A 20,626-nucleotide genomic window follows, 5' to 3' on the forward strand; every position below is an offset into this window, starting at 1 on the left:
ACGCAGTTTTGTCTAAACCCTCTCCGGGGTGGCAGTTACATTCAGGCCAAATGGAAGGAGCTAGTGGCGTACCGGTGAAATTCACCGGTGATTTGCCGACCTCCGGAGATTCACCGGTGATAACCGGTGATGAAAACCATTAATTTCAAATCAAGTTTTTATTAATTGAAAAACAAAACAGAATAGATAATAAAATTGGACTTCAACGAACCCTGAACTCTTTGGAAAGCTAGTAGTAAGTGAATTGAACCACATAAACGGCCAAGAGCGCTTTGAGTTGATGACCAAAATAATTAATATCATTCGAAAGAAGCAAATCAGTAAATAAATTTCTTAATTATGTATTAAATTAAAAACTGATGGTTAATAAATATTTCTATTATTTTAGTAGTATCAATATAGTATTGAAAATATTTTTTTACATAAAAATATTCCATTTAGATATAATATGATCACCGGAGTTTAATCGGTTAACAACCGATTGATTTCAATCGAGTACTTTTACCGGTATATTACCGGTTATTCTCCGGTACTGACTGCTCCGGTGCAAACCCCTAGAAAGAGCCATTCAGGCAGCAGCGGATACTTAAATGTAATGTAATATTTGATGTATTATCTTTTTACAGATTGGAATATTTGTGGGACCAGTCCAATATTACTGGGAGCAGTGGGCCTACTGAATTCCTACCACACCACTCACTGTTCCTCACGAAGCCTACCCTTCGCCAGCGCCTCCACCAACACCACCGATCCTCCATCCGAGGAAGATAGCTGGAATCCTCCATCAGTGAAAAAACCTAAAGCGAGTTTGATTAAAATGTGTATAGAGAATGACAAGAATACTATGCTAGGGAGCGTGAGAAAAGTTATTATTTTTTATTAGTTGATTGTTACTTACTGTTAATTTTATATTTATTTCAATTTTTCTGTTTTAATGTTATTTTAAAATATTATCAAAATATTGTTAATGGCATTGTATTTATAATAATTAAATTATTCTAACTGTGTCAATACTGTGAATGTGGTGCATGTCTATAAATTGGCATAACCGCATGATCTTGTGTCTTCATCTTGTTTTTCATTAATGTCTTATAATAATAAATAAATAAATTATATATTATTGGGATTAAGATTAGAATAAAATAGTTTTTAGGTTATTTATATATGTATATACATTTTATTAACTATAAAAAGAGGATTTTGTAGAAAAAAGTAATAAAACACTTGAAATAACTATGGAGTCTATTTATTCTGTCCACCAAAATGTTTTTTAGTAGTAGTTTTCTTTACTTATTTCCTATTATTGTGAATTACATCCTTCGGCACGAATGGGCTGGCTCGATCGGAGTGATACCACGGCCTCACAGATAACCGACGTGAAACAGCGCTTGCGTTGTTTTGTTGTGTGAGTAAGGTTATCGGAGGCCCAATTTCCCCCTTCCTAATATTCCCAATCCCCGATTCCGCAACAACCCTTAAACGTATTCGTTGTTGTTGGTACAATCGTTTTTAACGATCGTAAGTAGGTACTTGTTGTACTTTGTTGGTACAAAGACGGTCTTGGCATTTTATAAAAATCACTGCAAGCACTCACTGACTTCACAATATAATATATTTTGTATTATTACAAATTTCGATACCATTCTCACCGACAAATTCTCAGTGACAAATGTTTCGACTCGTTTCGATAGCCAGCTTTCGAAATTTACGTTACCGTACGTCAAAAGCTCGTTCGTGCTTCCAATTTGTGTCAAAATGTTCTAGGTTTCGATACCAATACGATACGATTACTATACGATAGTTATCAAAAACATTCGTGCTTGCGATATTTAGTTCCTTTTACGCACGGTAGGGGCGCTGTTCAAATGTCATAGAAAATTCTGTCGATTGCGATACGAATACTTTCTCGATAGTTTTCGTGCTTAGCACACGGCACGAATGGGCCGGCTCGACCGGAGTGATACCACCACGGCCTCACAGAAAACCGACGTGAAACAACACTTTTGTTGTGTGAATGAGATTACTGGAGGACTTATGCAACTTATGACAACCATAGCAAGAGTTGGGACAGTGGCAAATGCATTCTACCTATTTTCCTGCCTTCACACATCAAATCACTGCGTAGCTCAATTAGATTCAAAGTGTTAAGTCACTCATAACACATAAGTCGTGGCTCATAACCTTGTGGCCGCAATGTCACACCTCGGGCCAAGAAACTGGATTGCGTGTTACACCACATTATTGCAAACAGTTTTTATTTCTTTCGATAATATTTAGATTAAGTTGCTATGTGTGAGTAAATGCCCTCGATTTCCCAGTTAAAGGAAATTATAGAAATAGTTCTACTTAAGAAGCTTATCTTTATAGGCTACTAAAAGGCAAATTATTAGGTTCAAAAAGGTTGGTTCCAATTTATGGGTGAATTTTACACGTAGTACATTTACGTAGCATGTTTGGATACATAAAACAACGGCTGTTTTCCCCAAAGTCACTGGTAACTGATAACGCATTTGGAAATTAGTCCTATTTGTCTTCTGTAACGGATGTCCCATGGCCGACGCTTATTGCTTACCATTAGACAGTCTGCTCGTTTACACCTGTCCCCTAAACAAGTGCAAAACGCTATGTAAGTTCAGAGGTACTTTCGAAAAAAGGATGAATTTAATTACCATGTACTTAATTATTGTTTCAAGAATTTAGAAAATGGGTTTTAACCGCCTCGCCGTGCTCATAGTCATTTAATGTTTACTTAACCCATTCCTTAGCAATGGTTTTCAGAACATTATCGTTACTAAGGAACAGTTTAAGGAATCATTAAATGTCTCTGAGTACGGCAGCAAATGGTATATTGTAGTTGAAAAAACATGTGTAGACTTAAAAACATTATGTAAACAGACTGATGACAACAGAATAAGACTAATACGGGTGATATTTACTTACCCACTTTACACCTGATATTTTGAACGATGCGTTCTAGTCGCAGTACACAAAATGACATTAAAGTCGAAAATATACCTGCTACGTTTTTTCGTATAAGTTTCCTAATTGTGCAGTAGGAAGTCATCAAACCTGAGAATGAATGTTCAGGGAAACATGTCGCAGTAGCTTCGAAACACAAATTGCTCAGATTTTAGTGTTCATCATGCATTTGGAACCGTAGTTCATCTCCAGCGATTGCGTGATCGAAAACAAACAGCACAGAATGTAGACGTAGTGTAAATATCACAACTGACGAGAAAATCCGTGACTAAAATATTTTGTAACATGTGCCAAGTCACTGTATTAGGCAATCAATAGTCAACATTTTAGTTAACATACAGCATATGATACGACAAACTAATAATTTATATGCAAAGAACAGGCTGTGTCATGATTAGGTAAAATAAAATTGGATTCAAATACTGCGACGGGTCACAATTCGGTCAGTCGAAGCTTTTGTCCGTGCGCGGTACCCAAGTCCTTAGAAAGTGTTGTTGCCCTCGTCCTTGGAATTATAACCACGCCTTGATTCTTGTAATACGACGTAGGTAAAGGTAAGCGTCCACAGGCCCGCAACGTACGCATCGCACGCAACGGATGTTTGTTTGCCTTGTATCATACAACTGCGTCCACTGATCCGCATCGTACGGATGCGTACCGATGCGGGTTTGTGAACGCGTACCTTAAAAGTGTGTTTAAAAGAATCATGATTTATTCTTCTGTTTTTAACAGCAGTTGACACACGATGTTTCCAGATTTTCTCGCGTATTAACCCTTCTACTTTCTTTGGCAAACCTTAAACTACCAAGTCCAATAAATCCCGGCGTTTCTAAGTTTTCACCAGACTATTGCCACTGACAAACGGTGAAGGAAAACATCGTGAGGAAACCTGGGTTTATAATTTCTGATTATAAGTTTGAAATGAGCAAGCGTGGTGATTAATGCTCAAACTTTTTCTGTGTGAGAAGAGTCCTTTGGCCACTTATAGGCTGATGATGTGTGTGTGATGTGTGATTGTCACTATTGTATGGAAACTGATGGTGAAAAGTGGGTGTACCTTGTACAGTTGTATTACGTACTGTAACGTGCACATCTACCTATTCCTTCGGGGATGAAAGGCGTGACGTTGCACCACCAATTAATCAAATAATCTGACAATCTTCTAAATAATGTACATCTTTTTATGTCTGATTTATTATAATCTTCACGTTTTCCCAATCGATAAGTAACACCACGCATCGTTTATCAAATTAAACATTTATCCTTCTTGCTTGACCCGTACCGCGCACCTTCCAAGGTTACGGACTTTATGGTAAGCAAAACAGATTTTAATTGTCTGTGAGTTTTGCCGCGTAATTCAATCATTGCTTGATGATACTTCATAAGGTTTTGATTTGATGATGATAATATAATTGGGTTTTTACTAATAACTTGAAAATCATAATTTATTCAAAACAGCCTAAATAGTGACGTTAACAGTTAATCACCCACCCATAAAGTGTGATGACGTCAAATCTTGGTTTTACCATTTAAATTATTTTTATCAATTTCGTGTACGCCTATTCTCCAACAATCAACTACCTACATAACTATAATTTATAGACAGAAGATATAGGCAATAAACATAATATACCTACGTATTATGTACAACAGAATAACACTTACTACATAGTAGTATCTACATAGTAGCTTTTTTTAGGGGGAAAATCATCCAATGACTTCTCACGCTTTGGGCGTGGCGAGAGCAAGTGTCAGACATTTACTGACTAAAAACCACTCTATTCCTACTCCTACTTTTCGAGCCGGAGCCGGAGCCCTGATAACCGCTAAGCCGTCCACAGCTCCATTATATCAATGCTTGCATCACATTCATGCAACTGTTGATACAATCACGCCCGTTAACAGTACTTTGTCTTTGGTCAAAAATACTTCTCTTGTCCGAGAATAACATAATTATTCAATTAGTAACTGAGTAGAATGTTTTGTCTCGAGCCCAGCTGAGCGTGTCATTGCTTACCTAAATATGGTCGCACCACAACAATGCTGATTGCTTGAGAAAAACTAAATAAAGTAGTCAACATTGTTTTTTACTTAAATACTTAATTGTCAGCTGTTTACTACTGGTACTTATTAACTTCCTCATAAATATCAGTGCCTGGTAGGCTTGTCAAGTTGATCCGGAACTGCGAACTGCCTTGTGGGTTTACCGAGGCTCAAGGAAAAGTATGAGTAGGAACGGGGTGGTTTTTAGTCAGTAAGAGTCTGACACTCCCTCGCGCCTCGCCTAATGTGGGAGCAGTGATTGGGTGATTTTCCCCTTTAAATAAAAAAAGGTAATTTAAAAAACTAAAAAACCCGACTGCGTTTCTTTATAATATTAAAATGAAAAAACCCTAAAACAAGAAAGTCATCGTAAAATTGAAGCAGTCGGGACCCATTCTAAATATGGGTACATACGGCTGGCTTTGTAGAATGGGTCCCGACTGCTTCAATTTTACGATGACTTTCTTGTTTTAGGGTTTTTTCATTTTAATATTATAAAGAAACGCAGTCGGGTTTTTTAGTTTTTAAATTACCTTTTTTTATTTTATTATTTTTTTAGTTTTATTATTTTTATATTTTTATATATGTAGTGTCACTCTCACAGTCAATACGAATCAAACGACCCCTATCAAGCGGAAATCGATCCAGGCTAGAGAGTGAGAAATATTCGAATTTGACGCCAAACATCCGCCATTTTGTTTTTTTTATTATTTTGATATATTCAGTGTCACTCTCACAGTAAATACGAATCTAACGACACCTCTCAAGTTAAAATCCATCAAGTTGTTTAGGCTAGAGAATGAGAAATATTCGAATTTGGCGCCAAAAATCCGCCATTTTGTTTTTTTATTATTTTGATATACCCAGTGTCACTCTCACAGTAAATACGAATTTAACGACACCTCTCAAGTTAAAATCCATCAAGTCGTTTAGGCTAGAGAGTGAGAAATATTCGAATTTGGCGCCAAAAATCCGCCATTTTGTTTTTTTTATTATTTTGATATACCCAGTGTCACTCTCACAGTAAATACGAATCTAACGACACCTCTCAAGTTAAAATCCATCAAGTCGTTTAGGCTAGAGAGTGAGAAATATTCGAATTTGGCGCCAAAAATCCGCCATTTTGTTTTTTTATTATTTTGATATACCCAGTGTCACTCTCACAGTAAATACGAATCTAACGACACCTCTCAAGTCAAAATCCATCAAGCCGTTTAGGCTGTAGAGCGTGCCAAACAATTATACATACATACATACATACATACATACATACATACATACATACTTACATACATACATACATACATACATACACTCGAAAAACATAACCCTCCTTCTGGCGCAGTCGGGTAAAAAAAAGGCTTGTCAAGTTATTAAAAGTTACGAAACACCATTAGGAATTTAAGGGATGTTGGGGAATCGGGAATTGGGAAGGGAGTAATAATAGATATAGTTCTGACATACCTATTAATGTTTACAATTACAGTTTTTGTGAAAAGCCAAAGCCAAAAAGATAACCATCCAGAGATTTTGATTAAGATTGAGCTGTAGTGTAGCTATTACAAAAGCACTCTATTAAATATCAAACGGCTTTTACACCTTTTGTTAAGGATTCGAATTCACCATGAACTGATGACGTCACCAGCGCCGTGATACAGTTCCCTTCACTTCGCCTGACCTCACTTCCTCGTGCGTGACATTAATGACTTCTTTTGTCCCTGTCCGACCTGCTTCTATTGTGTATTCGCGTCTCTTTCTAACGGTCAGAATTTGCTATTATGAACTCAGTTTGCAGTTATTTGAACTATGCTAAACCTTTATATTAAAGTACATTGAGTCTGTCTAATTGGCTAAGAATGTACAGAATGAGAAGTAGGATAATGAATAGCAACCTAGCTTCACTGACAGACAGACTGACGGACAATTCAATCTGACGTTTCAAAAGTGCCTAATTTAGGATTAATTGAAATAAATGCTTTGACTTTGACTTTGAATAGTCTTTTCATCTTTATTTTGTCTGGCTATGCTCGGAACTGACTCCAATTTGGTATTTCTTTTCCAGAAACAGTCATAATGTTGCCGAGGAAAAGAAGTGTGATGCTGCTCAGCATTCTAGTCGCGATGGTGATCCACCAGACAGAACAGTATGGCTCCGGGGCTCCTTCAGGGGTAAGTTACGGAAAAATGGTATATTTAAAGTCAAGAACAACACTTTCAAATTCGTTTGCCAAAGAATGTTAATTTAAATCTTCCTTAAATGTCTCCTAGGCAGTTTAGATACAGCAATGTATAACAGACGTAAAGCCGAAACCAATCAGATTTTGTTATACATGGCTCCAAGTCTCCAAAACTACATAGAAGCTGTAGAAAATGGACTTATCCCATTATAGGCTTCCACTAAAAACCCGATTATGATGAAGCAGAGTCAAGCCAATAGGAGCAAGAAACAACCAAGAAATTATAAAAATAATCATATGATTCCAGGCCTGTATAGACCAGACACCGCGACACGAGTCGATCCCGGCGCAGTCTTCCACTCCCCCCTACATCATCCTGACGTCGACTGCACAAGTGAGGCAGGGGGACACGCTGCAGGTGACAGTCGGCAGTCCCGCGGGGGCTCCGCTGCCCATTGGAGGGTTCATCCTACAGGCTCGGCAGATACAGGTAACAATCTATACTAATATTATAAAGCTGAAGAGTTTGTTTGTTTGTCTGAACGCGCTAATCTCCGGAACTACTGGTCCGATTTAAATAATTCTTATTGTGTTGAATAGTGCATTTATCGAGGAAGGCTATAGGCTATAAAACATCACGCTATGACCAATAGGAGCTAAGCAGAGCGGGTGTAACCGCGCGGAAGTAGCTAGTTTACACTACAATTCCCAAATACTCCGTTCTCTAATCCATAACCTCCAAAAGGCCAGTAACGCACTGTAACTCCTCTGGTGTTGCGGGTGTCCATGAGTGCCATCATTTGCTTACCATCAAGTGATCCGTACTCGTTTACCGTTGTATCCCATCAAAGAGCGTTGTACTATTACACGTATTGACCAAAAATCTTGTTTGGTATTGACACTGCTCTTCACACAATCAACCATTTCTTCAATATTCCTCTTAGTCTTCCATAATATATAAATAAGCGTTGCATTCTTTATCCTCGCACGACACTCGTTGGCATGTGAATCTATTGCATTTTTGTTCCATGAGGCATCCATTCATTCCATGTAACCCAACAATGGCTAGTATCTAGGCATACCAATACCAATAGCAGTTGCATTGACAAAGCCCTCCATATCTGGTTAACACGCTTGGCTAGGCCACGACTGTTGTTCCTTTCCTATCCTTTAGTAAACTGCATCATAACAATAAGGTAAAATTTGTTATATTTAAAATGGTCTGGTGCAAGCATCAGGCTCATAGAACTCCTTACAAACTGCTAGCGTGGCTTGCAATTTATTGACTGTCGAAAAATCCGCCACTAACGATACGACCACATGTTGCTTTTGACGTTTGTGGAATTAATCTTAACGTTTTTTAGACGGTAAGTTATGGTATTGAGTTGCCCACTGTCAATCAACTAATGCAACTAGTGACACGTTTGTTAGTACAGTAAAAACTTGACCTGCATCTGTCATTGGCGAATAGACGCTGCCTATTAAGCAGTTTGGTCTAAATAATCACGATCGTGATATATTACCTAACACATTATATACCTGCCCACAACTACTTACTCATTACGCTGCTATGATACCTCGTAAAATTGTAACGTACCAGGCGTTCTAACATAACACTTTGGTATGTAGGTAACACCTACATAATAATTGCGTGCTTTTGTTTCTAGTATTTTCACAATGCTTATGCCCTGCCCAATCATATTTAACTCCGGTATACATTATTTACTAGCTGTAACGTGACAAGCCTGGGCATAGGTATACTTTTCATCAGTTATTTTATAAGTCTCATGTAATAGGAGGTGAGCCTATTGCCATATACGTACTGGACTCCGTGCTACTACTGAGAAATTTTCGAAAAACCAAAATAAACCCAGCAATACTTTGCCCGACCCGGGAATCGAACCCGAGACCCCTTGCCCGGCAGTCACACTTGTAACCACTCGACCAACGAGGCAGAGTAGTTATTTTATAAGGACCAGAAGTGAATTCCCTTTCCCAGCCCTATGCTATGCTAATGGTCCTAGTTCCTAATGAGAATATCCCCGTACCTAATAGCTTTATTACAAAACCATTAAACTTACACTTATATTATTTACTTCCAGAACCCAGACGTGATAGTGGGCAAGTTTGTAGGCGTTCCAGACTCGAGTCTGACACACGTGACCACGTGCAGCAACCCCAACGACACGGTGACTCACTCCTCGCCCGAGGATAAACCTGCCATGACCTTCCAATGGCAAGCGCCCACAGACTTCCTTGGAGGCATCGAGTTCAGGTGAGAATTTATTACCTACCTTTCTTTTTCGGTTCCACCCGAATATCAGCTTTGAATGCTTAACATAATGTTGAGGACATGCAGCATGGGCAATGGGCATGCTCAGAAATGCAACCCAATAGGGATGATGACTGGGTCAAAAATAAATTATTACAACTTTTCAATACAATAAAATATTCAAAACTAATCACACTCTCATTCATAAACTTGATGAACTACTTAATTTTCGATATTTTCTAGCAAAATTGCAAAATTTCTAGAAATAAGTCTGCTATTTGACGTCAAAAATTATGACGTCATAATAGAGTATTTCATACAAAGTTCATAGAAAATATCGTTTTTGACGTTTCGAAAAAAGTATTGAATTTGACTAGTAGGAAACATGCCTATTGTTTATATACTTACGTATTTCATTATCCCCATAGAGCGACCGTGGCCCAAAGCTACGCGACTTTCTGGAAGAACGTGGAGTCTCCCCTAGTAGAAGTTGTGACTCCGGACACCGTCACCAGCGCGCCCGCCGCCGCGCCAGCCACCACCAGGGCCACGCAACCACCGCCCGTCATTCTAGAGAGCAAGGTACCACTTAACCACTATTTTCAACGGTAGTAAGATGAATAACTTTTAACTGCATAAATAGGTAACTTTTGTTCAAAATCAAAATCCCATAGATTGACTCGGTTACATACATAACCAAGAATGCGATCAGTTCCAAGAGACGATTAGCAGCGTCCTATTAGTGACACAAAATATGTTGTTATTAACTTCATTTTCATCTATTAACTTCACCACCAATGAACACTAAATACTAAATTAATTTCTTCATTACAGCCAAAACAAGAAGCAGCTCCCCTCGACGTGGTCTACCAGGGCTGTGCTGACACTAAACTATGCTTTGGAGTACCACAGAACTGCGTTACCAAAGGCGACTGCAAGGCCGTACTAGCAGTATTCGTTTCTGGAGACCGATACACGTTCGAACTGCAGGCCGTTGGCAACCCTAAGTACGTAGCAGCTGGTCTAAGTACTGACAACAAGATGGGTGACGACAGCGCCATGGAATGTGTGAGGAATGACAATGGGAGAGTGAGTCTGTTCACTTCGTGGACTTATCCTAAGGTTGATCCCTATGTGAGCCGGTCCGACTCCCCTCAAGAGATCGTCCAGCTGCAGGAGTCGTCTGTGATCGATGGCAAGCTGTACTGCAAGTTCAAACGAGACGTGGTGTCTGTCGTGCAAGGGAAGACGTTCGACCTCGCCAACACTATGTACAACTTGATGGTGGTCGCCGGCAGCGAGATGAAGGGTAAGCTGGTGTACTTTTATTACTTAAACCCCTTTAACGAACTATCACATTAGTCAATTTATGCCACCGTACATCTGGTATCATCAGCTCATCACCAAACACTGATACAGACTTCTTACTAATTACTCATAGTTACGAAGTCGAAATAACAATAATACAATTTAATACCTTGCTCAGCTTGGACCAATAACTAGGACCTAGACATAGGCAGTAATTAGGAAATAACCAACAATTTACCTACAATACTTAATAGGTACATATAATATATAAAATTCTCGTGTTACACTTTTCGTTGCCATACTCCTCTGAAACGGCTTGACTGATTTTGATGAAATTTTTTGTGCTTATCCGGTATCTATGATAATCGGCCAACATCTATTTTTCATGCCAATTTTTTTCCGCGGACGAAATCACGGGCAGAAGCTAGTAGGTATTATTATGAAATGGTAGCATTTGTCCAACCACTGCGACTACCGACTATGCAGTTTAAGTAATTACTTCTATAAAAACTATCTTCTCTATTCCAGATGCGAACCGCGTGGGTTTCCACGACCTGGCGTATGAAGCGACCGGAGCTCCGATGTCGCTGGCTACAGTCGGCACCGCGGCCGCAAGCTCCAAGCTACTGCTCAAACTACACGGCAGCTTCATGTTGCTCGCTTGGCTGGGCACTGCGTCGCTTGGCATTCTACTGGCTCGCTACTTCAGGCAGACTTGGGTCGGCAAGCAGCTCGGCGGCAAGGATATCTGGTTTGCTGTAAGTTAATAGTGGCAAAGATGTCTAAAGTGCAACCTTATCTTGTTCAGGATATACCTACATGCACCTACGTGTGTGTATGTATACACATGTTTGGGCAAATAAATGATTTGATTTGAAGAGTTTTTGTAAACTATTTTTGCTCCTACAATTTTGACGCCCATTGTAGAAAAAGATTAACATTTTTTCCACAAATCGCTCTATCAACTGTGGTCAATTGTGTTATGAAGTTAAAAGTCAAAGTCAAAGTCAACATTATTTATTTGAAATATACCAGGAAGGCACTTTTGAACGTCAAAGCAAATATAATAATATTAATAACGTCTGTCTGTCGGTTAGTCCTATAGTGAAGCTATTTGTTACTCTTATGACCCAAGAAAATAAAACATTTTTAACTGTAAAATCCTACTTCCAGTACCATCGCATCTTCATGGTGTTGACGTGGCTGCTGACGGTGGTCGGGTTCATCCTGATCCTGGTCGAGGTGGGCGGCTGGTCCACTACCGGAGACAACCCTCACGCCATCACCGGCATCGTCACCGTTATCCTGTGCTTCATACAGCCTATTGGTAAGTACCTACATACCTACTTTAACATAATAATCACATCATAGTAGAGGTCCACATATTTGAATAGATCACGCACTTCTCGCAATATTCAAAGTCAAAGTCAAATCATTTATTCCAATTAAACCTTTTTTGTAAAAAATCCTTGCCCCACATTAGGATTTTCTCCTGTGTCGTACAACAACAATTTGTGGATCACACAAAGGGCGGCCGTACACGGACGGCTTCAAGCAGTTATAACCGACTGCTTGAAGCCGCGACGGCACGATGAACTATAGCCATTCATTCGCTGCCGTACACACGACTGCTCGAGCAGTCGCGAACAGTTCAAGCCGTCAACAGCTTCAAGCAGTCGACGCCGACCGCTCGAGCAGTCCGTGTACGGCCGCTCAAAGAGTTGCACCGTGCGGGAATCGAACTCGCGACACTTTGCACATCAGCCAGTTGCCCAGCCACCGCGTCAACCGTGCAGTCAATGTATATGTAGTCAAGTAATTATACTCAGGCAATAAATAATAGTCTGTCAGTCTGTCCGTCAGTGAAGCTAGGTATACAATTATATCGGCAGGAGTGCTTGCTACCACACGACCGAATCAGACACGGGAATCGGACCCGAGCAAATCCCCTTACTCTGCAATCCTGCGAGGCATCCCTATCTACTTTGATTATAATTTTGTTTGTTTCCGTCACAGGTGCATACTTCAGGCCGCACCCGGGCACTAAGACGAGGCCGATCTTCAACTGGGCGCATTGGCTGCTCGGGAACTCCGCTCACATTCTAGGAAGTAAGTAGAAAACTGGGAAAATCAGTTTTATTTTTGGTCATAGTTCAATCGGCCAGTCCGATATGGAAGTTATTGGGACATCTTGTAGCTGGTATGGTGATGTCCTTTAAACCGTAGTTTACTTTTCGCACGGTTGTCGTAAGAACCGACTAAGGAACTACACATCCCATCAAAAACATCCTGTAAAAAACCCAAGTCTCGCAGCTCAGTCTTTCTACCGTCAAAAGTTGTGAGATCCATGTAATACCAAGTCGGTTAATCTATTTAGTGTCTACTTGAAGGACCTTCTGTCTTAAGTTATTACATAAGTTATTATCATGCCAATATTAAAAATATTTAACGTTTTAAACAAATAGATCGACTTGGACATCGCTTGATTTGATTATTAGTATGTATCACACTACACAGCACGACGGGCCAGCGACCAACAGGAACGAGAGTTTCAATCGCGTGAGGCGCGAGAGACTAAAGAATCTAATATAATATTGTAATATTCATTTTGTTTTCATGCACTCTATATGTATTCCAAATATGAAGCTTCTAAGTCTGCTAGAAGTGCCTTGGACTTTTGATGATCGGTGAGTCAGTGAGTGACAAAATTTAGAAACTTTAACAAGTTGTCATTCTTAAACTACTGGTTCAAATTGACTGAAATTTTAAATATTCCGTGTTTATACAATGCCGGATTAGTTACTGAAGATTCAGGTTTCTTGCTTTATCCACAACCGAATTATAGGGGGTCGAAAAAGGCCCGAATTGCTTCGAGAAAAGGATGGTACGGCCGTGCCGCTTTTTTTGCTCGACTTGGCGGGGGCACTGCCGTGCCCCCAGATTTAACAGAGACCGGGCAACACCGCCTTCAGATAAACCTAAACCTTTTAAACTGCGATCTGCAACCCGCTTAGCCACGATTATCACAAGCTTTTGATATGGCTGATGAATTAGTTTTAAGTAATTAAAATTATTGTACTTTTTGATTATTATTTTTTTGTTGTCAATATATCACTTTAACTGTATAATAAATTAAGCTGTAAAATTATGCATGTGTTTTCTACTAAATAAATAAATGTTGATGTATAATAATGATGGTTTATACTTGTTCCAGTCGTGACGATCTTCTTCGCGGTGTACCTGCAGAAGGCGGAGCTGCCCTCGTGGAGCGTGTACATCCTCGCCGCCTTCGTCGCCTTCCACGTCATCATGCATCTCGTGCTCACTGTCAGTACCCTGTGTTATACTTCCTTCTAGCCAGACTTTGGTTAAGTACAATAGCGATAACATCTGCTATAGAAGTTTCGCTTTCTTGGGTTACTGAGATAAAATAAAATCTGTGTGTTATACTAGACTCTAGTCTTTATCTGGCCAAATATCCCACAAATTCTTTCGATAGATTTTGCGTGAATGAGTAAACCAAATCAAATATTCATACATTCAACCTCACCAACTTTCAAACTTGTAGTTTTTGTTGTAGACCTATGGTTAAATCAAAAGTCAATAATTTTGCATGCCGTATGGCAAAATTTATCGGACTCTACATAAGTTACATTACATCTTATCTGTTACCTAAATAAATAACTTCTTTCTTTCTTTACTTCATCATCTAAATTCCTGTTTCTTCTACAGTTGACGGTGTGTGTGTCGGACGGACGCATCAGCAACGGGCGTATCAACGCGTTCCCCATGAAGGACATGCTCGGCCAGACGCGGCAGGCCACGCAGGTCGACCGCAGTACCGACGCACCGGTGAGTTACACCCACACAGACAAACAAACAAACCTTCTAACCGTGTGATAGCTGAACAGTAGATCGTATATCACCACTTCGTTTACACTCATATGTGTCGGAAAAGCTGACTGAGAGACTAACATTTTACGGGGCCAGGGCAGCAGCAATCTCTGTTAAGTCTTTGACTGCCAATAGAAAACTGTTGAAGTCAAATCCTCCGCTATCGCCGGTCACCGGTGACCACCACGGCGTTCAATGTGTTAAACTTAAACATTAACTGCGATCCTGCCGACTGAAACGCCTAGACATTATGGCAAGCCCTCATGTAGACAATACCCACATATTCCAGTATTGAACTGCCCCGGACTGTTGATGATATCTGGGGGCACGGTAGTGCCCCCGCCAAGTCGAGCAAAAAAAGCGGCACGGCCGTACCATCCTTTTCTCGAAGCAATTCGGGCCTTTTTCGACCCCCTATAATTCGGTTGTGGATAAAGCAAGAAACCTGAATCTTCAGTAACTAATCCGGCATTGTATAAACACGGAATATTTAAAATTTCAGTCAATTTGAACCAGTAGTTTAAGAATGACAACTTGTTAAAGTTTCTAAATTTTGTCACTCACTGACTCACCGATCATCAAAAGTCCAAGGCACTTCTAGCAGACTTAGAAGCTTCATATTTGGAATACATATAGAGTTTAGTGTCTTAATCATGGGAAAACTTAAATATTTTGCAATTTCGGTCCAGTTTTCCAAATACACCAACTGCATCAATAACTTTGTAATCCCATATAAATATATGGGATTACAAAGTTATTTATGCAGTTGGTGGTTGGTGGTGGTTATAAATTTAATAGGTGTAGATTGGTACCTACCATATGAGGCAAGGGAGGGGGTATAGGGTGGGTAAGGGTGTGTTTAGCCCATGAAACTGAACAACATTATTACTTGTAAAATGGTCGACGTAATGAAAAACACATGATTGGACATGTCTTGAAGTACGAAAATCTAATAAAACAATATATTATAATTTAAATCTGTTATATATAAATTGTTAGCGCGACTAGCCTCCTTACAGACAGACTGGCCTCTATTTTACTCTATGACTGACAAGCAAACTCTACAAAAAGAAGTGAGATCCCATCAAAAACATCCTGTAAAAAACCCAAGTCTCGCAGCTCAGTCTTTCTACCGTCAAAAGTTGTGAGATCCATGTAATACCAAGTCGGTTAATCTATTTAGTGTCTACTTGAAGGACCTTCTGTCTTAAGTTATTACATAAGTTATTATCATGCCAATATTAAAAATATTTAACGTTTTAAACAAATAGATCGACTTGGACATCGCATGAAAACAAAATGAATATTACAATATTATATTAGATTCTTTAGTCTCTCGCGCCTCACGCGATTGAAACTCTTGTTCCTGTTGGTCGCTGGCCCGTCGTGCTGTGTAGTGTGATACATACTAATAATCAAATCAAGCGATGTCCAAGTCGATCTATTTGTTTAAAACGTTAAATATTTTTAATATTGGCATGATAATAACTTATGTAATAACTTAAGACAGAAGGTCCTTCAAGTAGACACTAAATAGATTAACCGACTTGGTATTACATGGATCTCACAACTTTTGACGGTAGAAAGAATGAGCTGCGAGACTTGGGTTTTTTACAGGATGTTTTTGATGGGATTATCATTACTGTTTCACACGCTCCGGTTTAAATCTAGTGAGGTTTTGGAACAGTTACTTGAAGAGTTTGGCCTAAATCAAACTGCTACAAAATCTAGACACACGGCAGTGTGTCCGCCAAGTTCGAGCAAAAAACCGACACACCGGCCGTGGGTTATATTACACGAACCATTTCGGGCCAAGTTCGACCCACCTATAACTCAAAATCTATTTTATCTACGCATATGAAATTTCTAGTATCTGTCGAGATCTACTTACTTATCTAAAATACAAAATTTCATTAATGTACCTTTTGTAGGTCTTGAGATATTGACGTCAGAAAATCGCTATTTTTACTATACACTCACTGACTGACTGACTCACTCACTCATCAAAAACCTAGACCACTTCCAATGGTCGTATTGACTTGAAATTTGGCATGGAGGTAGGTCTTTAGGTCAAGGTAAAGGAAAAAATCTGAAAATGGCCAAGTGTGAGTCGGTTTTAAAAATAATGAAGGTGTAAATTCATACCTCTAAGGAACTAAAACAAAAAATTATCTATATCTTCCAATGGTCGTACCAACCTAAATTTCGTTACGAAGGTTTGTATTTAGTAAAGTAAAATAAGAAAAAATGAAAATAAACCTTACAAAAATAAATGAAATCCCACCCAAAACATAAATGTGAAAAGCTGCCAAGTTCGATAATATTGGAATGCTTCGCCTATAAAAGAAGTGAGATCTAAATAAGTACCAAGTTCCATACACAGACCTCAGTTAAAAATGATATAACTTGGCAAGTTTTAATAGAAAATTATATACTTGACTCATTGCGTTTAGTAGGTTTATAACAAAATGTGTGAAAACTTGCCAAGTTTGTTTTACTTTCTATGTACAAAACTTGCCAAGTTATATCATTTTTAACTGAGGTCTGTGTATGGAACTTGGTACTTATTTAGATCTCACTTCTTTTATAGGCGAAGCATTCCAATATTATCGAACTTGGCAGCTTTTCACATTTATGTTTTGGGTGGGATATCTAATTCTTATTCCAATGTTTCCAATCCTAACTAGATACTATCATTTGCACGTTAAGTAAAACGTTGCGACTACAAGTATGGCATTAATTCTAATATTAATATTTTGCTTCCAGTTCTCAAGCTTCAGACGGCTGCTCCTTGGTGTCTACACGCCCATAGTGCTGATATTCGCGATCGCCATGGTCTGTCTCGTGGCCCTAGCGCCCATCACTGAAGTATACGACACCATCATGGGAGCTTGAATCATAGAGTAACAACCAAATGATATTGTACTAATTTTAAAATTACAAGGATGGATGTGGCTTTAAACATATTTTAAGTAAAAACTTGTTCTGCACTGCAAGGGATTTAATCAATTTATGAAGGGACCGGTTTTAATCAATCAGAATATCAGTAAAATATAATCAGGAATAATTTAAGGCTAACGTTTTATTTATGACCGAAAATTGAAATTCTATGTACCTATAGAAGTTTGAAAATATAAAGGACTCTTAACTGGATTGTGGACGTACATATACAAAGAAATAAATAAGTTATTGACGATTCCATTCCATCCAATTTTGGACGTCCCATAGTCCAGGGTACAATTTTAAGGTTAACGACCATTTTTCATAACAGGTTTAAAATGTGTTTTTTGTGAAATAATGTTTACTATTGACTCACTGTTTGTAAAATTATCATTACAATATAGGTATCTAGTTAAAGTACAGAGATAACTACTCCGTCCATTCGTATGATAAGGATAATTGTAGTTAGCTATATCAAGCTGTTGTGTGTGTAATATTTAATTAATTTAATCAATCGATCTAAGATAACAATGTAAATATAGTTGGAGAATTAAATCTTTAATAATAAGATCTGTTTTGTTTTATTTAATTGGATAAATTAGTACCTAATTTTGTTATTGGGCGTTTAGAGCATCATACCTAAGTGTTTTTGGCGTTATTCAATATGATGCCATTGGTCTAAGATCCATAGCCTATAGATCATGTCATTCTATAGCCCATGTCAATCCATAGCCCATGTCATTCTATAGTCTGTCAATCTATAGCTGTCAGACTATAGAGAGTCTGTCAATATACAGCCCATTATACTCCGTAGCCCATTACACTCCATAGGTCCTTTCACTCCATAGCCCATGTCATTCTATAGCCCTTGTCATTTTTTAGGCTGTCAATCTAGAGGCTGTGTAACTTTAGAGTCTGTCAATATACAGCCCATTGTACTCCATAGCCCATTTCACTCCATAGCTCATGTCATTCTATAGCCCGTGTCATTGTATAGCCCATGTCATTCTATAGCCCTTGTCATTCTACAGGCTGTCAATCTATAGGCTGTCACTCTATAGTCTTTCATTCAATAGGCTGTCACTCTATAAGCTGTCAATCTATAGGCTATCAATCTACGATTCCTGTAGTATTTCTCTGTTCTGTCATTTAGTTCCTTTTACGCCTGCTGTTTAAATCTCATAGAAAATGCTGTCATTCATATCCTCATGGACTTCCTCCGCCCGGGGAAAGGCGGAGGGGTATGCCGGACTCTTACCGGCTAAAACCCCCGGTGCCTACTCAGCACGTGATCGTGGGGGGGGGGGGCGCGGAAGTCCAGATTCGTCCGCAGCCCCACATCACATGCCGGCCAGGTCCGCCCTGACCTCATCTCTTGCACGGGGTAGGTAAGTTTGGACTACCCCGTGCATCGTCTCGGAGGCGCGCGCCGACACCCGCGCACGCCATCACCTCGGGTCTATGGAATAGGGCGCGGGGACTTCCCAATTCCCGCGCCCCTGGACCCATTCATGGGGGCTGGAAGAGGGCGTTGTCCGCCCTTCTCCTGCGCCCGGTGCGCCTACTGCGGGCGGGGAGGGGAGTCGAGATCTCCCTCTCCCGCTCCGCAGTTTCCTTCTGCGACATCACGTCCTCGCAGAAGGACACCACCGCGTCCCACGACTCCGCGCACACGCGCTGTCGACCATTTTGCGTACGACGGCCGGCAGCGACAGATCGCCTCCTATTTCGTTTGTGAGGACACGGCGCTGCTCCTCCCAAGCTATACACTCGGCGAGCGTGTGTTGCGCCGTGTCCTCCCCGCAATGGACGCAGTGGTGGCACCGAGCGTCCGGCTCCCTGTCTATGCGGTACAGGTACTTGCCAAAGCATGCGTGCCCCGATAGCACCTGCGTCACCCTGAACGACAGGGAGCCGTGCTTCCTCCCGAGCCAGTCGTCGAGTACTGGCCGGATCGCCTCGACGGTAGCGAGGCCGGCGGTAGGGCGCAGAAGCCTTTGCCGCCATTCCGCCACCAAGACCTGACGGAGCTCTTCTCGGCGTCGCTCGATCTACCGCAAACCTAACCTAAACACAGCCTATTGATTGACAGACTATAGATTGACAGCCTATACATTGACAGCCTATACATTGACAGTCTATAGATTGATAGCCTATAGATTGACAGCTTATAGATTGGCAGCCTGTAGATTAACAGCCTATAAAGTGACATCCTAAAGATTGACAGGCTATAGAGTAACAGCCTGCAGACTGACAGCCTATAGTTTGACAGCCTATAGAATGACAGCGTATAGATTGACAGCCTATAGATTGACAGCCTGTAGATTGACAGACTATAGATTGTCAGCTTATACATTGACGGCCTATACATTGACAGCCTATACATTGACAGCCTATATATTGACAGCCTATAAAGTGACAAACTATAGTGTGACAGCCTAAAGATTGACAGCCTATATATTGACTGCCTGTAGATTGACACCCTATAGAGAGACAGCCTATAGATTGAAAGCCTGATTGACAGCCTATACATTGACAGCCTGTAGATTGACAGCCTATACATTGACAGGCTGTAGATTGACAGTCTACAGATTGACAGTCTACAGAGTGACAGCCTATAAATTGACAGGCTATAGATTTACGGCCTATAGAGAGACAGCCAATACATTGACAGCCTATAGATTGACAGCCTATAGAGTGACAGCCTATAGATTGACAGCCTATATATTGACAGGCTGTAGATTGACAGCCTATAGATGGACAGCCTATACATTGACAGCCTGTAGATTGACAGCTTATATATTGACAGGCTATAGAGTAACAGCCTACAGACTGACAGCCTATAGAATGACAGCCTATACATTTACAGCCTGTAGATTGACAGCCTATAGAGTGACAGCCTATAGATTGACAGTCTACAGAGTGACAGCCTATAGATTGACAGGCTATAGATTTACGGCCTATAGAGTGACAGCCTATAGTGTGACAGACTATAGATTGACAGCCTTTACAT

The 20,626-nt window shown here is 40.0% G+C and overlaps 1 protein-coding gene and 1 long non-coding RNA gene across 2 annotated transcripts in view; one reads left to right on the top strand and one right to left on the bottom strand.

Moving 5' to 3' along the window:
* Nucleotides 1-18,183, top strand: part of LOC126911389 (putative ferric-chelate reductase 1 homolog) — a 34,579-nt gene extending 16,396 nt beyond the window's left edge. Inside the window, exons 2-12 of the mRNA XM_050698390.1 lie at nt 7,085-7,191; nt 7,507-7,689; nt 9,302-9,474; nt 9,900-10,053; nt 10,306-10,780; nt 11,308-11,537; nt 11,953-12,106; nt 12,796-12,888; nt 13,994-14,106; nt 14,512-14,631; nt 17,440-18,183. Coding sequence (XP_050554347.1) covers nt 7,096-7,191; nt 7,507-7,689; nt 9,302-9,474; nt 9,900-10,053; nt 10,306-10,780; nt 11,308-11,537; nt 11,953-12,106; nt 12,796-12,888; nt 13,994-14,106; nt 14,512-14,631; nt 17,440-17,568 — 1,920 coding nt within the window. The 5' untranslated portion in view covers nt 7,085-7,095 and the 3' untranslated portion in view covers nt 17,569-18,183. The remainder of the gene's footprint in view (nt 1-7,084; nt 7,192-7,506; nt 7,690-9,301; nt 9,475-9,899; nt 10,054-10,305; nt 10,781-11,307; nt 11,538-11,952; nt 12,107-12,795; nt 12,889-13,993; nt 14,107-14,511; nt 14,632-17,439) is intronic.
* LOC126911407 (uncharacterized) overlaps nt 1-20,626 on the bottom strand; it is a 108,123-nt gene that overhangs the window by 70,189 nt on the left and 17,308 nt on the right. The window lies entirely within an intron of this gene.

This window comes from Spodoptera frugiperda, chromosome 14 (genome assembly GCF_023101765.2).
Source record: "Spodoptera frugiperda isolate SF20-4 chromosome 14, AGI-APGP_CSIRO_Sfru_2.0, whole genome shotgun sequence".
Lineage (NCBI taxonomy): Eukaryota > Metazoa > Arthropoda > Insecta > Lepidoptera > Noctuidae > Spodoptera > Spodoptera frugiperda.